This window comes from Rhinolophus sinicus, chromosome 11, assembly GCF_057876585.1.
Source record: "Rhinolophus sinicus isolate RSI-liver-muscle chromosome 11, RSI-T2T, whole genome shotgun sequence".
Taxonomy (NCBI): Eukaryota; Metazoa; Chordata; class Mammalia; order Chiroptera; family Rhinolophidae; genus Rhinolophus; species Rhinolophus sinicus.
The window spans coordinates 21,599,252-21,623,321 of record NC_142511.1 but is presented as its reverse complement, the minus strand read 5'-3'; the positions used below and the strand labels follow the sequence as shown (position 1 = coordinate 21,623,321).

General features: G+C 38.3%; 1 protein-coding gene across 1 annotated transcript in view; it reads left to right on the top strand.

Annotated features, from left to right (window-relative positions):
- The window catches only part of LOC109458658 (C4b-binding protein alpha chain), a 58,617-nt gene extending 34,762 nt beyond the window's left edge, over nt 1-23,855 (top strand). Inside the window, exon 12 of the mRNA XM_088801704.1 lies at nt 23,552-23,855. Within this exon, the coding sequence (XP_088657830.1) occupies nt 23,552-23,725 (174 nt within the window). The 3' untranslated portion in view covers nt 23,726-23,855. The remainder of the gene's footprint in view (nt 1-23,551) is intronic.
- The last annotated feature ends 215 nt before the right edge of the window (nt 23,856-24,070 follow it).

The window sequence follows — 24,070 nt, the reverse complement described above, 5'->3', positions numbered from 1 at the left end:
TCTTTAACTCAACTCCCTTCATTTTTTTAGAGTGAGCTATTTAATTTTCTTTCTCTCATTGGACTCTGCACCTTTTCTGGCATCTCTTGTTATCTGAATTCTCACAAAGTGAGTATTTGCTAACACTGCCTATAAAACAACTAAAATTCACCAAGAAGTCAACAAATCACTGTAACAAATATTGATTCTCTTTTTTTTGGTTGTGGTATGAGGCTGTAACATGAGCCCCGGGGATACTTCAGACATTCTGCGAATAGTATTACATCATCACCTGCTCTCATTGCTTAAATGCCTCGTATATTATAACTACCATCTTCACATTATTTACCGAATATATAGCTTAAGAAAGTGGTAGTTACTGTAAGGAATGTGGTGATCCAAGAAGGTTTAGAAAAGCCATATGAGAAGAATTTACAAGGGGAACTTGCTTAACCTGCTACTCATTCAGGGTTTGAGTAACAGGAGGGAAAGGAGCCTGGATGTTTTATACCAAAAATTTTAAATACATTTTAAAACATTTGCAAAACTAGTTACTATTGCCTTATGAAGTGGGGGTGATGTATCATTTCATTAAAAAATTGAATTGCCAGAATATCTCATGTTAGCAGGAAACCCAAACAAATGTCCATTTTGTTTATGTCTGTGTCTCCCGGCAATGGTTCTGTCTGTCTACTTCCAACATCAACAGGGACCGGAGGAGAAGAAGTTGACCAGTTCTTTGGGGTTAGATGTGGATAGATATCTGGCAATTGCTATTTCACTCACTGGCTCTTATTAAATCTCACTCACCTTCACCCACCAGCAAGAGTGACTATTCCCCTCCATCTGCCTTTCTTACCAACAAACCTCACTCTGAAAAGTGTCATTTATTAAGAAACAATTTTAAAAACATGACCTTGTTTTTTTATTTTGTTATGTGCTAGTTGAATTAATTTTCTATTTTATTATCACTTATATCATTTAATATTTATATTACATTCTTTTATTGTGTTTTTTTTAAAGCTATAGTACAATGCTTTGTGTAGAATAGGATAAAAACCTAATTTGTATTTGATACAGTAGAGTATCAGGGCATACTGCATGCAATTACACTCACTAATGAGTTCACTGATTACCAGATAATTAGGTAGTTGTTGTTTTATATGCATTATATACATAGAAATCCTTGCTAGATTTTTGTAGTTGTGTTTAAGAATATTTTACTGATATAGAGAAATTGGTTTGGATATTGGGATCAGTTGGGAAAGAAAAGATTTTCCCCATTTTCATAAATGAAATTAAGATTCTCACTATCTGAAAAATCACCTTCCACATCGTTTTATTACTGGGTTAGAATTGAAGAGCTAAGTATGCTTATATTTTCATAGTATTAACGTCCTCAGATGAATTATCTACCTCAAGTCTCATTCTTTAGTTGTACAGAAGAAATAGTTGAAGCTTTTAAACGTCAATCCTCCATATTGTCTTCCTTACCAGTCTCTATGAATATAAAGGAGCATTACAGAGACTGATTTTTCACACTGATATAAATTATTCCTCCATTCTTTAATTTATTCTTTTATCTAAATGCCTTTCAAAAATTACCTAAAATAAATACATGTACACACAAACAAATATTGCAATAATAAAGGTGGGTTTAAATAGTTCAACTTCATTACATTTTCCATATCTTGATTTCCATTTTAAGTTTAAATTTAACATTTATACTTTTAATCTTTGTACATAATTCTATAAATTATATACCAAGTGCAACTATTTCTTGACCTACAACTTTATTTATCTTTAAGATGAATTTAAAATATGTGTCTGTTTAACAAATTTGTGTACTAACCAGACCCACAATTCCTTTTCCCTAGTCCCAGAGGACCACTGTCACCTCTTGCGGCATTTTCCCCCCGGTATTTATCACCATATTTTTTAGATAATTTATTTTTTCTACTTTTCTCTTGAATCATCCATTTATCTATTGATTGCAAAAATTTTATCATCTTCTAATTTAAATTTCTGCTTTTTCTCCCTCTTTCTTCCAATGTAGTTATTGCACAATTTTAGGTAAATCAATAACTTTTACATGTTACGAACGCATTAAACCAAGTAGCGCTCTGTGAACATGTTTCCTTTTTTTTACAACATTCTTTTGTTCTATTCTGATGTGATAGGGCTCCTAGGGAGGTTGTTTGTTTGCTTGTTTAGTTTTCTGTATTTCTATTTCCAATTCCTCTTAAATGCTCCAATAAATTTTGCTCCAATACATTCTACAGTCTATTAAAATCGTTCCAATGTTCAGAGACATGAGATGCTTATCAGCTCTCTTCTTGTTCCCATGAACCTTTCTGCCAGATTCCCTTGGCTTTATATTCCAACCCTTTTGTTGAATTTTTAAATTTCTTTTAAGAACATTTTATAAAATTTTCCAAAAGATTTTCCTTTTTTCCCTTCTTTTTTTCTTTAAAAATAGTATCTAATTCTTTCCACCTAGATTCATTCTTGTCTCCATGGAGCTATTTGTAATAGAGAAGGGTTATTTTGCTCCCTGCAGACCTTTGTGATCACTTATCAGTTGTCCTTTTTTAAAGAGTGAGACCTGAATAATCTCATTTAAAGTTCTGTCTACGAACAAATTTTGCTGACACTAGACTTATTTGCAGTGTGATAGTGCGGTGAGCCTTTTTCAATTAAAATGTGGTTATAACAGAGACTACTAATTGTTTTCCTGCGTTAACTTCCCTGTTTATATTAAGGAACAGAACCACTTGCACCATTTTAAACATCAGCAGGACACATGGCTTCTCAGATGGAGCCTCCCTTGGAGCAACCTCCCAATGGGTGCAACTTCCTGGCATGTTCTTTGAAAGGAAGCTGTTTGCTCTTCACTTCTTCTTTCCCAATGATAAGGATTGAAATGATGACAGTTCTGGTTAACCAACTTCTGCCATGTTGAGAACAGCACCCCACGGGGTGTGGAAACAAGGAGGAAGGGACCTGGTCCCTGGCTGACCATGTTGGGCAGGGCTGCTGACCACCCTAAATGCCCTTATGACTCTTCTTTCACGAAAGAAAAATAAAGATCTACCTGGCTTGAGTCACTGAGTTTTTGGGTGTTCTGTCTCCTATAATGTGTGGGGTGGGGACTCTCCAGGTATTAGTGTCTTCTCTGTTGTTATCCAGTTTCTCTAGAGAAAGATCCTCTGGTCTTCTGTCTGCTTATTTACAGCTTAAATTTCGACCATGGAATAAGAGGAGATTACTGCTTCTATATTCTCTTTTAATTCTATCTCCTTTCTTCACTCTTTAACCCATTTCTACCTCCATATTACTTTTGCACTATTAACATTGAGAGAACTTTTATTCTTTCCTGAAATAATTGCTCCCACCCCTAGAAGACATTAGCATGTGTCTCCTTGGTTTAAGTAAAATGTTTTACTTTTCACTGTGATTGTTTCATCTTCATATTTCCCTCAGGTTTTCCCACAGTGGTGCTGAATGATTGCACCATGAGTAAAAGATGTATAAAGTTAAATGATATGTTAATCTGGTGCTAAAGTTTAGTTCAACCTAAGAGAGGTCAACTACAAAACCTCAGCTGCCAAATATTCTCTGAAAATAAACTAAAAGTAATTCTATGTTTAATAACCACAAGGAAAAATAAATTGGTAAACTAGAGGCTCTGCCAGGAAAAAATTTTAACAAAAGAGACTGTATTGATTGTACTGGCATTTTGTATTTATGGGAGCTAAAAAGGGACATGTTACTTTCTAAAATTCCTCTGAATCCAGGAGTTACAGTTTCTAGTCCCATGTTTTCACCAATTTTAGGCAAATAATCAACTTTCTGATACTGAAAATCAGTCTATTTGCAGATATAAAGATATGATGAATTTCCCTTTATTCTAAATATGTTTAAATATTCTTAATGGATTTATGTAATTAAAAATTATTTCTAATATATATATATATATATATATATATATATATATATATATATATATATATATATATGTTTTTTAGAAACTTTAGATGTCATCTAATTCAATACCAGGTGGAAGCCTGACTGTTACAAGTTTTAAATTAATATCTATTTTTAAGTGTACGCCAAAATGTGCAGGTATAAATCTGGGTCCAATTAGGCTATAGAAACCACACAATGATCTAAACAAGGGAAGTTTAACATAAAGAATTACTAAACTGTGATAAAAGAGAAACTATAGGATACAAGAAAACTTTGTATGGTACTCTAGGCAGAAGAAAGGTACTCAAGGAAAGACACACTTCAAAGGGGGCTCCTTTGCAAGGTTGGGGTTTGAACTTCATTGGAAAAGGTGTAATTGCAACCCCTAGAAGCCAAAGAAGTTGACCAGTTGCCTGGATCAGAGACGGCCTGCAGCAACCAACCCTCCACAATCTCTGAGAGCAGAGATCTTTAGAGTTGATAAAAAGGGGTACTAGTCATCCTCTGTTCAGTCTTTCAAGTAAGAAACCACAGTCCTCCTCACGTTCCATAATTGGCATTGTTCTCTTCTTTCTTGAAATTCTCTTCTCCCTTGGTTGAACATGGCATAATATTCTTTAGATTGTCAATTTATTCATTCAACTACTATTCTCTGTGGCTGACTCCTGATCTCAACAGTAAAAGTGAAAAGTGAAGTAACTAGAACAAACAGAAGCAAAACAATTATCCCAAAATGGATCTTAAACATGAATGTAAGAGCTTAAACTATAAAACAATCAGAAGAAAATATGAGTAAATCTTCATGATCGTGGGGTAGGCAATTTTTTCTTAGATCTATACAAGCAATAAAATAAAAAAGAAATAGGACCTCATCAAAATTAAAAAGAACTTTTATGCTTCAAAGGACATTATCAAGAATGGTTACAGCCCACAGAATGACAAGCGAATTGTCCAGAACATAAAAAGAATTATTATGACTCAACAAAAATAGACAATTAACCCAATTAAAAATGAGCAAATGATTTGAATTGACATTTCTCTAAAGAAGACATGCATGTGGCTAATAAGCAAATAAAAAGATGTTCAACATCATTAGTCAGAGAAACGTAAATCAAACCCACAATGCAGCATCACTTCATACTTACCAGGATGCCTAAATTTAAAAAGACAATTACAAGAGTTAAGGGACAGGTAAAGAAGTTGGGGCTCTCATACATTGCTGTGGAAATGTAAAATGATGCAGTCACTTTAGAAAATGGTTTGACAATTCCTAAAAATGTTAAGTATTGAATTACCATATGATCCAACAATTTCACTCCTAGGTATATGATTATACTCAAGAAAAAATAAAAACGTGTCCAAACAAAAACGTACATGAATGTTCATAGTAGCATTATATATAACATGTCAAAAGTGGAAATGATCCAAATGTGCTTTAGTTGAAGAATGGATAAACAAAATGTAGACTATCCATACAATAAAATATTATTCAGTCATAAAAAGGAATAAAGTACTACCATGTTTCCCTGAAAATAAGACCGAGTCTTATATTAATTTTTGCTCCAAAAGATGCATTAGGTCTTATGTTCAGAGGATGTCATCCTGAAAAATCATGCTAGGTCTTATTTTCCTGTTAGTTCTTATTTTCTGGGAAACACGGTATTATTTTAATGAACCTTGAAAACTGTATGCTAAGTGAAAGAAGCCAGTCACAAAAGACCACATACTATATGATTCTATTTATACAAAATGTTTAGAATAGGCAAATCCACAGAGATAGAAAGTAAATTAGTGGTTGCCAGGGCCTGGGGAGATGGGAAAATGGGAAGTGGCTGCTAATGAATACAGGGTTTTTGAGGGGTGTAAAAAATATTCTAAAATTAGATAGTGGTGATGGTTACTAAAAACCACTGAATTGTATACTTCAAGAGGATGAATTTTATGGTATATGAATTATATCTCATTAAAGCTTTTATAAAATACATGTGGGAGAGAATAGGGTAGAATAAGATTTTTATTAATAATTGAGTTTATGAAGCATATGAGGTTTTGCAACTATAGGAGACAGTTGGGCCCAGGGGTTTGTGAGTGGTTCATGGACGATGATCAAAGTCATGGGAATAGATGAGTGTTTCCCAGGAAGACAGCTAAGGACGAGTAAAGAAGAAGCCTGGGACAGACCCCATGGAGGCCAGCATCTCCTCTCTGGGTGTGGCACTGGGTCTCAGTCTTACCAAGGACCACAGTGAAGACCCAGCCAGTGGTTTCTGGCCCAAGTCCAGTGGGCTTTCCTCTGCTCTGGGGCTTAGTTAAAGAATCTTGGTGAATCAGCCATCCATCATAATAATTTTACGTAGTTATTGTGATGATATTTTTACTCCTAGAAGTTCAGCTTCTAGCAGAGTCACATACTAATTTAATTCTTCCTTAGGGTTAACAATTGCTAATATAAATATATACTATATATGTATATATATTATACACATATGACAAGGTGTGATCAAACAATATGGTGAATGTTTAAATGAAAAAAAGAATTTATTACAGTAAAAGACACATTGTCATGAATCCCCCTCAAAATACTCCCTTTTGCTTCAAACACACTTATCCCATCATTCTTATCACTTTCTGAAGCAGTTCTGGAGTCCTCTTTCATGAGTGTCTTTGGTTGCGATGCTGTGGCAGCCTCAGTCTCCTTAATTGATTCAAAACATTTACCTTTCATGGTCATTTTGACTTTGGGGAAGAGCCAGAAGTCACGCAGTGCCCGTGAATAAGGTGGATGAGGACACATCATAATGTTTTTATTTGAGAGAAATTGCTGTACCAAAAGCGATGTGTGACATGGATCCTTTCCATTGTGATCACAAAATACAGTGAATGCTGCTGCCGAGTGTCATCCAATGGAAAGGCAGGGATCTTCAATATGGGAAGCAGTGTGTGGAACCTTAGTAACAGTGTGTGACAAGTTTCAACTTGTTCTATGCAGTCAGTCGGGTGTGAGCTATGGTTGAGAGAAGGTTTGTTTTAAAATGTGCTATAAATCATGCTCCATCATGACAATGCTCCATTTCACATATCACTTCTGGTATATGGCAATTTCTGTCAAATAAAAAATTATGGTGTGTCCTCATCTACCTTATTTACTGGATCTGGCATCGTGTGACTTCTGGCTCTGCCCCAAAGTCAAAATGATTCAGGACATCGGGGCACCCACAACAGCACATCTAAAGACACTCATAAAAGAGGACTTTCAGACCTGCTTCAGAAAGTGGCAAGAATGAAGGGATAAGTGTGTTTGAAGCGAGGGGGAATATTTTGAGGGGGATTAATGGCAATGTGTCTCTTACTGTATGTCCGAATGGGTTGAGTCCCGAGAGTAAGTTGTCTGCGACTCTGGGAGCTGGAAGATGTGTGGAGCCAAAGACAAAGTAGACATGTTTATTTATAGGCTTCCTGGGAGACAGCCAGGGGTTTCTCACTGCTTCACACAGCTGGACATTCTCAGGTTACAACACGCAGCCAGCAGCAGTCTCACAACTCATCAGCCCACAGGAGCAGCAGCCCCCGCCCCTCGTAGAATGGTCGGACCCTTGTATATCATACAGAGACAAAAGCGCCTCACAGCCAAGGTGTTGAAATAGGAGTTTTTACAGTAACATTTTCAGGATGGACTATGTCTGCGCAGCATTCCATCTTATCAGACTGGCTGGCTGGTCAGGGTCACTATCTGGCCAGGGGAGGAAAGCCTGACTGGCTTTTCCTACACTGTAATATCCTTTTTTAATTGAAACATTCACCATATTGTTTGATCACACCTCTTACATGTATATTTTTAATGTTCACCATGTTTTAGGCACCAAGCCAAACATTTTACAGAGATTATTCTTATTTAATTCTCTCAACAATTCTGAGAGATACGTGCAGTATCATTCTTATCTTATAAAAGAGGAAATTGGGGCTAAGCGAGGCTGAGTATCTTGCCCACAGGTACACAGTTCCCATATGGTGGAAACAGGATTATGATTCTCTGTGAGGTTAATTTCCATGACCTAGGTGTGATTCCAGAGTCCATGCAGGCCGGTGTCCTGGCCACATACTGTCCTCCTCTGTGGCTAGCACTTGGGTTGTGGTCTTGTGAGGTTGAGGTCAAAAGAGTGACATAATCTCCATACCACAGAGTAGGTGTGGCTGACTTTCATCTGCCCTCATTACCTAACTCAGGTTTGAGCTGTGGAGAAAGGAGAACAATTTTTTACTTCACTCTTGCACCCTCCTTTTACTGGTCTTGTCTCACTGCCCTCCCTTGACTGTTAATTACGTAAACATGGGGGAAGAGAAATCTTGAAAAGTCGTAAGTGTCACAAGTCTACAATAAAGTTGCAAGTGTCAGTTTCTTATTAAAATAAAGATGTGCCTATCTTTAAATCAAGTAAAATTTGACAACACACACACACACACACACACACACTGCAATATAAAGATAGAGATTCACATGAAACTTAAAAAAAAATGTCTTTTGCCACTGGATACTTTTGAATTTAAATTCAGAGAACATTTGTTTTGCACCTCTGCTGTGCAAGGCAGAGATGAATAAAAACCTACTTTCTCACTTCCAGGAGTTTGTGGTTTAGGGGAAAGATAGACTTTAGACTTCAGCTATAATCCAAGTTAGAACTGGAATATAATTATAAACACTAAATTGTAATTGGAATATTGAGACTGACCTGGAGGACAGAAGCAGTGTTAGAGATGTATCTGGAAAATGAGTAAGATTTGATGAAGGGCCAGAGGACAGATGACATGCGTAGGGATAAGAAGGTAGGACAGTGGAAATTTCAGAATATATTCAAGATGAAGAGAAAGTGAAGATAGGGAATACATAAAATGGAGTCATTTTAACCAACCTGCTAAAATTATTAACAGTATGAAGCTTGAGGCATGGAAAAAGATTCCATTTTTGTTTTACTAGCCTGAAACTTAAACTTTTTTTGAACTTCCTAGTCCTGTGTCAATGCCTGGATATATATCTGGACCTTTAGGTAACCCTCTAATTAATTATTCCCAAAGGATGCATGTATCCCGGCCACCTGATTACCCCCTGAAGGGCTCACATATACATCCACCTGACATCCATTATCTGGACCACCCGGATGTGGTCAGACTTCCTGGCACCCATCTTCCAGACCAGCTGGCATTCATCATCTTGACTGCCTGGCATCTGACCGATAACCATCCTGGACCAATGCTAGGGCAAAGGTGGAAGGACTGATAATTCTCTAGAATGTTCTTTTTATTAGAAGACCTTTTAACGTGTTGATGTAAGAATGTCCAAATCTGTAGAGAATTTTTATAAAAAATTTATTTGAGCCGAACAGAGGACACACCTGGAAGCAAGATCTCAGTAGACTGAGATAAATGCTTCAGAGAATAATAGTTTGCCGTTTCTTTTTAAACATTTGAAATTAAGGAGGGAACATAAGGAAGATTATATGAAGGTAGGAGAAAGCAACTCAGGGGTCATGTTACAGGATAGTTAACAACATTTTGTGCTCTCTTGGGGTGGCCACGTGGAGATTGGATTACAGGGTACTTAAGAGTATGTGCGTTTTTGAGGGATCGAAAATGGTTGTCAGGTATTAGAAGGAGGGGCCTGAAAGGTGGCATTTCAAAAGTGTGTTAACCTAGATGCACAGAAACAACAGACAGGGCTTGTTTAAGGCAAAGATAAGCCTTTTAGTAAAGAACTTGTGGGCGGGACTACCCACCATGACCTGCCCAGTTAGGAATTTATGATCAGATCACCCTGTGAGGTTACTTTCCATAGAACCCTCCTCACCTCTTTTCCCTACAAATGTTTCTTTCTTCTTTGGAACACTTCTGGGTTTTGGCTTAGCTGTATTCCTAGTTTGCAATCTCCAAGACCCTTGAATTAATCTTTATCACTTATTTCTAGCAAAGCCTCCAGATTCTTTTTTTTAGTTTATTCGACAAAGAATATAAATATACTTTACTTCAAGAGTTATGAATATGTACTTTTCAGCCCCCCTATTGTAGGAATCTGTTGAACACGTGGGATTTAGTAATCTTGTGGCTATATTGTTTTCAATGAATGTATTTATAAAGGCTTTCTTCCTAATAAACTCAATGCATATATTTTCTTTATGAATTTCAAGTACAAATACAGAGATTTACAGGGGACATTTTCACTTTAAAGGGCCATCTTTTAAATTTTTAAAAGCCATTTACTCTTTTGTTAACATTTTAGTATTTTAAGATTCTTTCCAATTTCACTAAATGGTCAATTGGCTACAGTTACTAAATTACTGTCTTACTGACAACTTGGAATTATTTTTCTTTGGGAGAATTTTAATATTTCTGAAAATGTTTTTGAGCTTTGAGATGCCTGGTTTTCATTATGTGCAACTTGTCTTTCCCACAGCTCTCTCTGGCTTAGAAGTAAATGGTAGGGAGAGATGGGTTCTAAGTGCAGGAAGGGGGAAACTGACATGGGGTGGCTAACCACCAGTTTTTCTGAGACTGTCCCAATTTTAATACTCAAAGTTCCTTGTTCTGGGAAACCTCTTAATACCAAGAAAACTGGAACAGGTGGTCATCCTGTGGTAGAGAAATGGGGCCATGTGAATGCCTCAGAGTCTTAGATTTCTGTTTCTTCATACTGAGAGAGAACGTTGACTCATTTAACATAAATTTAACATAAATTTAACATAAATTGTTATAAACAAATTGGCCATTATGTCAATTGAGTTTTGGGGCAGAATTGAAGTCATAAATAGAGCACATAAGGACCGAGGGTATGTGTGTATGCAGGTAGCAGGAGATGGGGTTGGGGGAGGGGCATGATCAGAAGTTTTAGAAAGTTATGAATCTGACATGAGCCTTTACTCAATGAAAGAGTTAAGCTGCTGCATATAGTGTGAGGGGTACCATAAGCTCACCCCTGCGAAGGTGGGCAGTGACAGCTTTGGGAAGAATAGGGAGAAGACTGAGTTGACATAAGTGGGCATCCACTGGCAATTAATCTAATTAAGGATGAATGGTAACAGAAGACTATCTCAATCTATGTCAGGTTTTAGACTAAAACGTGAAACGCTGTATTTCTCTGAAAGTTAATTTTATGTATCACTTTAGATATAGAGACTATAATTAGGATATGTAAGTGTTTCTCTGTTAGGGAGTACAACTGACCTTATAGGTATCTTTTTTTTTGTAGGTCTGAGAAAGTCTTTATTTCTTCTTGATTTTTTAAAAAAATTTTATTTTATTAAATTTATTGGGGTGACAATTGTTAGTAAAATTACATAGATTTCAGGTGTACAATTCTGTGTTACATCATCTATAAATCCCATTGTGTGTTGACCACCCAGAGTCAGTTCTCCTTCCATCACCATATATTTGATCCCCTTTACCCTCAGCTCCCACCTCCCACCCCCCTTACCCTCCGGTAACCACTAAACTATTGTCTGTGTCTATGAGTTTCTGTTTCTCATTTGTTTGTCTTGTTCTTTTGTTGCTTTTGGTTTATATACCACATATCAGTGAAATCACATGGTTCTCTGCTTTTTCTGTCTGACTTATTTCGCTCAGCATTACACTCTCAAGAAAAGAAAAGATGATATAGGAACATTTGTGACAACATGGCTGGATCTTGAGAGTGTAACCTTATAGGTATCTTGCCTTAAAGAATAACATGTTACCAGAAGCAAGAAACACAACAGTAATGTTTCTCCCGTCCTTTTCTTCCTCCTCCCTCTCCCCTCCCTTTCCTCCTCCCCCTCCTCTTCCACCTTCCTCCTCTTCCTCCTCCTCCTCCTCTTTTTCCCCTCCCCCTTTACCTCCTCCTCCCCCTCCCCCCTTCTCTTCCTCCCCGTCCTTCTTCTTCTTCTGCACCTTTTTGTAGCCAAAGCAATGTTTTGATCCAACGGATTATTGCTCTTTTTGACCATTGCCGTGTAGAACTTAGGTAGATAGAGACAACGCCTTTCCTTAGTCTCCCCATTTTCTCGGTTTTCTTTCTTTTACCGCCTCTTCTCTAACTCCTCTACCATTGTCTTATTCAGGTCATCTCTGTGGCTCACCTGGCCAAGTGCAATAGCCTTCTTAATAATCTCCTTGTGGGGGCAGAGCCCCAGAAAGCAGTTTCCAGGCTCTCGGCCTCACATAGACAGGTGCTGGCTCAGGTAGTAAATGGCCATCAACTGTGATGGGATGGCCATCAGCTGTGGCTAGTTGGCTGTCAGCTGTAACCAGTGAGCCATTGGCCACTAATATAACTGCTGTGGCTAGGCTAGCAGAAGAGAAAAAAATGGGGGCTAGCAAGAAGATGGCGGCTGGGCTGGCAAGCGTGGATGGCGGTTTGCGGACAGTGTGGATCCAGCCTCCAGTGAGAGTATAGTGCCGCCAGAGAGAATATAGTGGTATGACTCCCCTACCTATGGCTCCGTGGGTGTTCCTTTTTGGCCTCACCATATCCTGCGTTCTTGTATGGGGAGCGGGAGCAGAGACCCCGCAGGCCGTCCGGCACGACAAATGGCGCAGCGAGCAGGGTCTCCCGCACGACACTCCTTGTCTCCTCTCTCTGACTTTTTCAGTCTACCTTGTCCTCTTCTGCCATAGTGATCTTCCAAAAGCACAGTAGTCATGTCACGCCCCCCTCCAGCCCCCCCCCCCCCCCAAATAGTGGCTTTTCATTTCCTATGTCCAAACTCCTAATCTTGGCACTTAAAACTCAACTAGACCCAGTTTTAATTTCCCTCTCTGTCTTTCACTATCTTCTCCCTATCACATGCTCTGTAGGGACAGAGCCAGGAGTGCAGTTTCCAGGTTCTCGGCCTCACGTAGAAAGTGCTGGCTCAGGTAGTAAATGGCCATCAACTGTGATTGGATGGCCATCAGCTGTGGCTAGTTGGCCATCAGCTGTAACCAGTGAGCCATTGGCCACTAATAAAACTGCCGTGGTTACGCTAGCAGCAAAATGGGGCCTAGCAAGAAGATGGTGACAGCTAGCAAGAGCAGATTGCAGTTAGCACGGCAGATTGCAGCTGGCAAGTGAGGTTGGTTGGCAGAGAGAAGTGGACGGCAGGTTGCAGATCGTGTGGCTCCTGCTTCCTGTGTCTCCAACCCAGCTGCCAGGGAGAATATAGTGGTATGATTCCCCTACCTATGGCTCCGTGGGTGTTCCTTTTTGGCCTCACCATATCCTGAGTTCTTATGTGGGGAGTGGGAGCTGAGACCCTGCATGACACCCTGCATGACAAATGTGTTTCTAAACTACATTGTAATCCCCTTGAAGGCATAGTTCCCAAGTAATTTTTCCTAGTACTTTATGATAAGTATCATAGAGTCCATTCTAGTCCCAAATCCATCGTCAAACATATGCGGAGACTGAGGCCTGAATTATTGAGTCTGTGGCTAAACACAGCTAATTCTTGGCAGATCACATAGGGATTTGGTTTCCAGATAGAGCAGAGATTCTGTGGTCTTTTCCACCATAGTAGAAGCAGAAGGTTCCTAGGCAGGGTCTCCTAAAAGACAGGTTCAGGATCTTGTACAAGAAAACTTTGTAGTTTGATTTCATTAAATGGAAATTAGTTTGACATAATAGAAAGAGCTTGGGATTTGAAACAGACTTGGGTTCAGAATCTGACATGGCCACTGATGAGAAAGTTTTTGGGAAGTGTTCTCAGTCTTTCTGAATCAGTTTCCTCATCTGTAAAATATGGCTATAATGCCTATGTTGTAGTTTTGCTTTAAGAAATTAAATGCAATGATTTATGTAAAAGTTTGGAACATTATTAATAACTGAAAGCTGTTTTTTTAAAAAAAATAATCTTCTGTTAAATTATTTAAATTAGTCTGTTTTATCTGATAGACTCAGATTTTGTTTTAGTTCCTCATTATAAATTGAAGCAACCACATGTTGGGTTCATTTGTTTTCCTTCTCTCTAGGAGGGTTGAAATTTAATTGTGCTGTCATCAATATTACAGAGAAGTCCACTCATTTGTTTCTGGGGAATGTTCCTCTTTATTTTGAAAGGTCAGCAATTTGGTTATTATAGACCTCATATTGAACTCATTGCAGTTCAGCTGGGTGGTGAAGGTCATTTTCGGACATTTTCCAGTGTTCACCCTTGTCACTCCCAGTGGTGTATCTCAGACTCTGCACCATGCCCCCCAAGCTGCAGAGAATTTTCCCAGCACTGTACCTCCTTGGGATTCTGTCTCTATTGCAATGCCCATCTGTCCTGTGTGGTGAGTACAGATGTGATAGTGAAGACAGGAGGGTTTAAACCAAGGTATGGGGGAAAATTCCTGATTAATAATTAGTTAAATATAACCAAATTGCAATAATTCAGTATAATTTTGGAGAAGTGCAATAAAGTATTTTGTTAAAAAATATACTTATTTCACTTAGCATAATATTCTCTAGGTTCATCCATGTTGTTGCAAATGGTAGCATTTCATTCTTTTTTATGGCAGAGTAACACCCCATTGTATAAATGTGCTACAGTTTCTGTATCCAATCATCTGTGTATTGATGGGCATTTTAGTTGATTGGGGGTGGGGATTATCTCTTTGTGAGGGGTGTAAATATCTAATTATTTTGTTTTGTATACATGAAACTAATTAAAAGAAATATACTTAAATTATTTTAGTTCTTCTGGTATAGTCTAATTATTTGGAAAGCAAAATATTACAAATCCTTGAGGAGCTGATCTAGCCACAAAAACCTAATTTTTATATTAATGTTTTATATTTAAATGGATTCATAATTAATTCTTCCACAGATTTTTTTCTATTGCATTCATAATTGAGTAGAAAACTTTTGCAATCCAGAAAGTAAATATTATGTTATTACAAATAATGAATGAATTTATTAAGGTGAAATTATAAAGTACTGTATAAACTGAAAACATTATATAAGTGTAAGGTATTGCAAATTAGGGAATAATTGTCCTTAATCAATGATCACTGAAAGGGTTTGCAAGGATCTACAAGTCCCTCTAGGGTAGTGCTGGTTACAAGTGCAGACATGAATAATTATTTTGATTTATAAATGGAAATATGCTAATAAAAGTAAAATTTCTTATTCACTTAATATGACTTCTTTAAAAGAATTTCTAAGAATATTTTTAAAATATTGACATACATATCCTTTACACCATCTGTCAGAGCAGTTAATACAGAGCATTTTGCATAGAATGACAAAACGACTCAAAAACGAAGATATTTCACCAATAGCTGTGTCTATTTCAACAGAGACTGTGTTTCCTATTCATGTGATATCAGGTATTTTTCTAATTTTGATCATACAAGGATTATATCCCAAGCAGAGGGAATGTGGAGTCCCCAAATTCCACCTTGTCATCCTTCGTCAAAATTAATTTCTAAGGCCCCAGAATGATCCATGCTGTTCAAGCTTTATGAGCTTTCTTAATATCACGGTGTGACTTCCGAGTTGTTTTTCAAAGGTGGTTACAAAAGTATTTTACTTTGGAATTTTTTACATCATGATGGATATTTTAAGAGAAATTTTAAGGTTAGGTAAAAGAATTCATATATCGTGGATGATTCTCCTCTCTTGAAATAGCTAAATCTGTTATGCTTCCAAAGCTCTACCCCACCCCAGCACTCTCTTCTTCCCTGAGTACCATTACTTTGACCTTACAGCTCTCCTTTTCTTTTATGAGGCAGTGAAAGTAGATTACATAAAACAAGTCACAGAGACTTGTCACGATTCCTTCAGTTTCCTTTGTGTTTATCCCCTCCTCTTCCATTTTCTCAAATCCCATTTCACGTCTGGGCCATGTTTGTTCAAATCTGTCTCACTCTAGTTTCTGCGCTTGCATCTCTTTCATTCTTCAATAACATCTTTCTTCTGCCTTTCAACTTTTGCTCAACTCCTCAATCCAAGACAAATACCTGCCTATATCTTATCCACCAAAGCAATTTTTATATAAACCTTAAAATATACTTCTGGTCCCTTTTAGAAAATGTTATCTTATCCTTTCCCCTTGGTTTTCTTTTTCTTTTTTAGACCCATCTTTTTAGGATTTCTTGTCTTTAGACATGTTATTATAAACTGATATTGTGATATTGCTATTCATGTGGTTATGAATTATTTTTCTTATAGTATTGCAAAAATGTGCCTCAGTGTCAGCTGAATAGACTTCTAGGGACCAATTTACATAAATATTTGTTGGGTTAATTCATAAGAAGGCATTTTCTAATAATGTGTTTGAGCTCAGACTTAGAAAATTCCATCTGTGAAGCTAGATTTGTACACAGGGAATATTTATTTTGGACCTACAGTGTCAACAGCACAGACACAAAGATACTTGAGACATGTTGCCTGAACTCAAAAGGGAAAAAATATACATATGGACAGTATAAATTAGCTGTTAAATAATTACTAGAGAGTGTAGACTGAAATGATTGAGAATACGGACTTCTGAGCAACACAGATCTCAATTCTGTCTCTGCCAATCAGTAACTGCCTCCCTAAGAACAAGATACTTAAGCTCTCCAAAGATCTGTTTTTCTTCTATAAAACGTGGGGAAGATGGTAATGTGTATCTCTTAGGGGTGTTGTGATAATTGGATGAGATAACATATGAAATGTCTAGATTATGTATACATAGCTTCCATAGTATACATACTATACATATACTATGTATGGTGTAGATAGTGTCATCGTATACATACATGATGTATACATAGTGTCTAGATTATAGTAGGAGTTCAATAAATAGTTGGATAGAATATATACTCTCTTCCTAGTAACTGCTGTAGGACCCGAGAAATGAATGATGACTATTTGCTGGGGCAGTAAGAGACTTCACAGAGCAGATGGGACTTGAATAGCAAGCAGAGAAAAAGAGTGGCATTCTAGGTAGGAATAGGATATAAGCACAGGTACAGAAGTGAGAATGTAAGTGGCATATTTGGTTAGAAGAATGTTCAGATAAGAAAGTAGTGATGGTCAATGTTAAAGGAGTCTTAAATACCCATGAGTTGGAAAATGTTTTAAAACTTCTGTTTCTAGAAAATGTATAATTCTGCAACTATCATTACTTGGTTTCAGCCCTAATAAAGTCATAATGAGATGGAGGTTATTTGTCATTGCTTTTGAATAATTTTGAAAATTTACATTTTCATACAGGTTTAATCCAACTTATCATTTTTAGTTGGAAGGAAATGACTGGGTTAGGCTACTTTAGCAACTCAGGGATGGGGAGAGCAGACTCAAAGTGTCTTGGGTACCCTTGCCTGTTTGCCCAGTCTCTTCTGTGGTGAGTTTTTCCAAAGGTTAAAATGAGGTCATTAACCATAGAAGCCTCTTCATGGTGATTTTACCAACGATTAGCCTCACTTCTTATTTAGAAGTACGTTCCCAATACCAGAGCTGAAGAATGGCAAACAACAAACAAGGCAAACAAACAAAAACTCAGACACTCAGACACAGACAACAGTTCAGTGGTTACCAGGGCAAAGAGGGAGGGACGGTGGTAGAAGAGAGTAAGCGGGTCAAATACTCATATGTGGGGATAAAAGGAGGACTGATTCAGGGGTGAACACACAACGTGATGTACAGATGATGTATTACAGAATTGTACACTTGAAACCCATATCATTGTACTAAACAATGTCATCCCAATAAATGTAATTAAAAAAATCACTGAAGAGAGAAGAAATGATTCTGCAAATAGCTGTGCCTGTTTCTCTGGAGACTCAGTTTCATATTCATGTTCTGAGAAATATAACTCTGAAGCTACATGCCAAGCAGATAGCATGTGGAGCCTCCAGACACCAACATGTGATCAGAGGAAGAGCTTACAGAATTATGTTATTTTAGAAGTTTATTCATATCAAAGTGATAGAGATTATTGAGGGAAGGTTTCAAATTAGATAAAAAAATGTGTATACCCTGCGTGATTCTTGGAGTGAATACATTTCTTCAAAAATACTACACCCATTTCAAGTTTTTCTGTTCTCCCATTGTTTGTTCCCATTTTCTTGAATTCAATGAAAATAGACCACATGTATTAGATCAACTAAACTTTTTTAATAAAAAAGTTTATTGGGGTGACAATGGTTAGTAAAGTTACATAGCTTTCAAGTGTACAATTCTGTGATATGTCATCTATATATCACATTGTGTGTCCACCGCTCAGAGGTAATTCTAAACTTCTGAATTACTGTATTCTGTTTCTGGTATTTATTCTCTTTTATTCCCTTCTTTCTGGTCCACATGCCTTACCTACAGAACAAGACTCACTCAAATCTACTTGAACCTGCTTTTCTGAACTTGCTTCTTTTCTTCCTTCTTTACCTTCTGTATTCAAGAGCATCATCATGATAGTTATTGCTTATTAGGTAAAATTTACCAGATGGCCTTGATACACTAGATCAATGTGATAGTCTGTGGATGTCCAGATGCTCATGATAACTTCAGACTCTGCTATGAACGAGCTAAGTGAATTATCATAGCCCAGGGCTAAAACTGCAAGTGTATGGTCTTGACCCTTCCGTGTGTGCAAACTGTTTCTGAACGTCTTTTCTGATAGGGATGAAAAAGAATCCTTTGCTAACTCAGTGACCTTATTTACCTGAAAACATATTAATGAGCTCTAGCAAAAATACCACATTTGGTACAATGATTGCAATAGGGACTAAAATATTGTTGAATTTTCAATAGTCTACTGTAATTCTCCAGAGCCATAATTTTTGTAGCAGACAGACTAGTGAAATAAATGAGGATACAATAGGGATGACCACTTTGGCATCTAGATTTTTAAGAGTGGCACTAATTTTCCCCTCTCCTTCTACCCCTTGGTACATGATATTTTTAGAAAAATGTACCATCTTTGCCTTAAGGAAGAGGGATATGGGTCATATCAATGGCTTCTGTTAGGCCTTGTTGGATATGATAACTCTTATCCCATAGACCAAAGACCCAACATGGGGATTGTGACAATGACCAGTTTGTCTATTCTGATTATACTTTCAAGGCTAGAGGAAATGACATCAAGTGGTGTAATAAGGAGGCTATGTTGGTTCCAGGTATCAATGTCAACACAAGCTTTATGTTCAATAATCCTGGGATTATTGTGTACCTTTCACCAGTGCATAGTTACCTATGTAAACAGACGTAAGTCCTCTTGGAAGACTGAGGGACTCATTCCAAGGTGTTGGAATGTGCACACAGGTAATCCTCATATAACACAGCATTTCTATAACATGGTTTCTCTCTAACACGGTTTGAGAGTTGGGGGAAACCCTCGTACAACACGGCATCCTAGAACACGGTTTTACTTTAACACAGTTTGAGAATTAGAGAAATCCCCGAACAACACAGAGCGTAATAAGAGCTTTTAAGAGCAAAAAATATCTCATTCGAAATTAGGGAAATCCCAGAACAACACAGGACATAATAAGAGCTTTTAAGAGGAAAAGATACCTCATTTGAAATTTTTCATTTGAGTGTGGATGTCGTATCAGATTTGACTGCAGAATTTTAAAACTTTTTAGAATTTTAAATCCATTTTGTTCATGGAGTATTAAGTTCAGAGGATGAAGATATCTTGTCACAAAGAAAACACCCTCAGTTAATGGTGCTTAGTAGTGATAATGACGAAAACATTATTTGGTACATATTAATATGCTATACTTTTGGTGAAAATTGCTTTAATAAAGATATTTCTCTTGTAAAAATATAATAGTATGTTTTAAAAATTTTTGGAACCTAAACCCCTTTTTTTGTACTAGTCTTTGTTTTGTATAACACGGATTTGCAGAACATGACATTTTAAAGGAACCTGACAATAGTGTTATACGGGGGTTACCTGTACTTTCCAAGGTGTTTAGCATCTTTACTCTGGGGGGCTATCTTTTTCTTCAGCCAATGATTTCCAGACCCGACTACTAGCACAGGTCCAGAAACTGAGCAAGGGATTGTAACTTGTTATCAGGGCCAAATGCCCCCCGTCTCCTGATCCTCATCATTCATCCTTAACTTATTTTGATGGCACAAATTGAAGTACCTTTGTTGACTGCTCATCTGTTTTCACGCCTATGAACACCATGTTCTATTAACCATCTCCATAAGTCTCAGGCACCTTCGGTTTTGCCACTCATTATGATGATTGAATTTACTTAGCTTCTAAAGCATATGAGCACCTCTCTGCTATTCCTAAGAGTGAAACTTGTTCTCTAATGGCCTTCCTATCTTCAGTCCTGGCCTTTGATCCTGGTGCTCCTCTTGTTGGGGAGTTCCTAAAGACTTTGATACATGTGTTCTTCAAGCCTTCCTATGGAGCAGAATCATCTGGTGGGATTTTCCAGCCTGTATACTCGCAGTATCCACTCTAGCATACTGACTTCCATGAGGCATTTAATCCTCTCTTATACCACTCACCATGGCAATTCCAGCATTTCTGCCTCACGTACTGTGGAGCATCGTGTTTTCCATCCCTGTAGGAGGCCTCTTAGGATAGTACTTATAACTACTATAGTCCATCAGCATACCATTTTGTCTGACATTCCTGAAGACCTGTTTTATTGAAATTTCTCATGCACTCTTTGTGGACCCTGACAGTGTTTCTTTTCAGAGAGGTTCTGTGTACCGTGTAATGTCTATTATTTCAAAATGCAAGCATCATTTTTATTCATTCTATGAGCTGTTTTCTAAAATATTGTAAAATGCAGTAATAAGTATGTTCTTTAGGGGGACGGATGGACAGTTTTGATTGGAAGCAATGACTCAGAGATTTAGGATATCCTTAGCATCTTAACAGTTTGTCACTGATGTGTATCTCTGCAATTAGCCTGAGATCGATGGAGTGCACCATTATTACATTGTGACTTTGAGTTGAATCCAGGCTTCATGCCAAAATGTGTAAACTGTGGTGAACTTGTCAATAAAATGTAGCAAACTCTAAGTGCTTGTAATTCCACTTGAGCCTTTTCATAGTTTCTCAGCCTGAGTCTTGCAGGAGGGCAGCACAGGTACTTGGTTTCGCTCAGCGATCCTGCCAGCAGAGAAGATGGCAGGACAGGACAAAGCCGCCTACAAACCATGCAGATTCTGAAATGTGTTATTTTTTACTTTCTACAAGCTCAAGCTCTCTCACTTTATGTCTTACCACCAAGGTTGCAATCATCCTCCTGTCATCGCCCACGGACGTTATGAAAAAATTATTATCATACTTATCCACAACTAATAAGGTTAAATATAAATGTGACAAAGGATACATGCTGCATGGACAGGCCACACTGTCCCGCAGTTCTTCGCGCTGGTCACATGAAGCCCCTCAATGTAAAGGTAACTCCAGCTCCCCTTTCAGCCCATGGCTAAGTGGGTGGAACTGTCGTGAAAGGATTGAGAGTAGTTTCTTTCCTGCCAGAGGCAGCATGAAAACATTTGATTTGATTTACTTTACATAATTGCTATATTCAGACGGCACTCAAAACAAAAACTACAAAGGACTTACAGACACATTCATCTTTCCTACTTTCTCCCAGCTACAAAATTCAGCCTCCTTGAGGCAGCCCCCATTCCCACTTTCTTGTATATTTCTGGAAATAGTCTACACATGGTACATTTTCTCTGAGGGTACCTGTGGCCTGTAGCAAAATATTCATGGAAACTTGCTCTGGCGTGAATGTAGGCTCTCGGGTCAGCTCCAAACATCAGGGAGTGACAGGTATTTCCATGGGAACCTGGTGCAGGCGTGTGGTGGGGGACTCCAAGTTTGCTAACTTGTTGTGGGGACAAGAGGAGTCACGACTGGGCCTGATTTTCACATGCACACAGGTTTAATATGACTGCTATCAACAACTCCAGGAATTATTTGTCACCATTGCCTCTATTACACACAGGAAGACAATAGACTAAAGGGAGATTTTCATACGTAGTGTCTTGTAGAGATCAATTGCTTTGACAGCTGAGAATCTGGGGTCATGAGCCTTTTTGATACCCTGTCGTGTTATTTAAAGGTATTATATCCTTGCACAAGTGTCTTAAACTCTCTGTATCTCATTTTGCCCTAGATAAAATGGGAATAATAACAATGCACACTTCATAGAACCAAGTGAGACTTAAATGAGATAATTACATACAATGCTTAGCCGTGAAGTCTGACATGAGCCTGTGCTCAATAACAGTGTTAACTGATATTATTGCTATCAAAATGAAAGATAAAACAACTGGAAGCACCGACATGGAGTTCGTTTGCATAACTCTAACAGGTTATCATATCTTTTTTCTTGGATTTACTGATTGCTTAACACTGTGCTTTCGTTGTAGCTGTGTGTCTGAAACCAGAGATAGAACATGGAGAGCTGTCTGTGGATAAGCAACTGTATATTGAATCTGACAATGTCACCCATCCAGTGTGACTCTGGCTATGTGGTCGGTCCCCAAAGTATCACCTGCTCAGAGGACAGAACCTGGTACCCAGAGGTGCCCAAGTGTGAGTGGGTAAGTGGCACAATTGAAGGAAGTTCCTGTGCTATCCAACCCTAAAAAGGGTGCTGCCCCAAAGCTCTGTTCCCAGCCAGCAAGGGTGAGTTCTGACTTGTCAGAATTCATTTCTGAGTCATTTAATGGCTCTCTCTCCCTCTCCCAGGAAGCACTCTGGTCAGTTAGGATGGCAAGTTGTCCTGCTCTCACTTGAGAACAGGAAAAACCAATCTCCTTTAGGGAGAGGAGGTTCTCATACACCTAGGAATACTGAGCCTTAACTTTCCTTTCTAGCCTGTATAATATACAGGGTCTGACAATTAAATTCGAGAACTCATCCTAGAAAAAGTGCTACATACCTCATTGCTGAATATCACTACAGTCACCTTCAAAGTACTCCCCTTGGGAAGCCATCCCCTGACACCAGCGCCTAGTCCACCCTTCAAAGCAATTTTGGAACTCTTTTTCTGGGATGGCCGTCAGAGCTGTCATCGTACTACCCTTGATGTCATCAAAAATGTCTTCCTTTCAATATTTCCTTTATCTTTGGATAAAGAAGTCATTGAGAGCAAGGTCAGGTGAGTAGGGAGGGGTGTTTCAATACAGTTATTTGTTTCCTGGCTAAAAATTTCCCTCACAGACAGTGCTGTGTGAGCTGGTGCATTGTCATAATGCAAGAGCCATGAATTGGTGAAAAGTTCAGGTCGTTTTTGTTTAACTTTGTGATACAGCCTTTTCAGCACTTTCAAATAGTAAACTTGGTGAACTGTTTGTCCAATTGGTACAAATTCATAATGAATAATCCCTCTGATATCAAAAAAGTTTAGCAATATTGTAACAAGTTCGTGAACTTAATTTTCAGACCTTGTACTGTGTTCCATTTCTGGATGGCTAGTAGAAATAGCCTCTGTCCCCAAAGAGGCCTCTGGGAAGCTCTCTCAGAACAGATCTGTATCTCTCCGGGGAAGACTATGGTGGGACCCAAGGTGTTTCTGGCTTCCCTGCTCACCCACTAGTCCTGAGGTTGGTCTTGGACCTGATCCTATAGGCCTGCCATTGTCAGGATGCACCCTCCTCATGATCTGGAGAGAAGCCTCTCACCATCTCTCTCTCTTTCAGGAGGTCCCTAAAGGCTGTGAGCGAGTTCTAGCTGGCAGAAAGATCATGCAGTGTCTCTCAAACCCGGCAGATGTGAAAATGGCTCTGGAGGTGTTTAAATTGTCCTTGGAGATTGAACTCCTGAAACTACAGGTAGATAAGGCAAGGAACTCCACGCCGGAGTTGTCCCTATAATTTTTCCCAAAAGAAGGAGGAAAAGGTGACTTGCTGCCTTCAATTTAACATGGATCACTTCCATCCCAACTGAACAACTCTACCATCCCACTGGCCCCAAGTTCATTATAATAAATAGGTACACATCAAACTATTTGTCTTCATGGTCATTTAGGACCACATTTGGCCCTCATTTTCCATAATAGAAAAGTAAAAAGGCTTGAGCAACTGTCCCACACACGAGGTTGGTCTTTGACCTGATCCTGTACTCCTGTCAGGATGCACCCTCCTCATCATTGGAGAGAAGCCTCTCAACCATACTCACCACCTAAGCCTTTGAGGAGGTCCTGAGGCTGTGGACGTGTT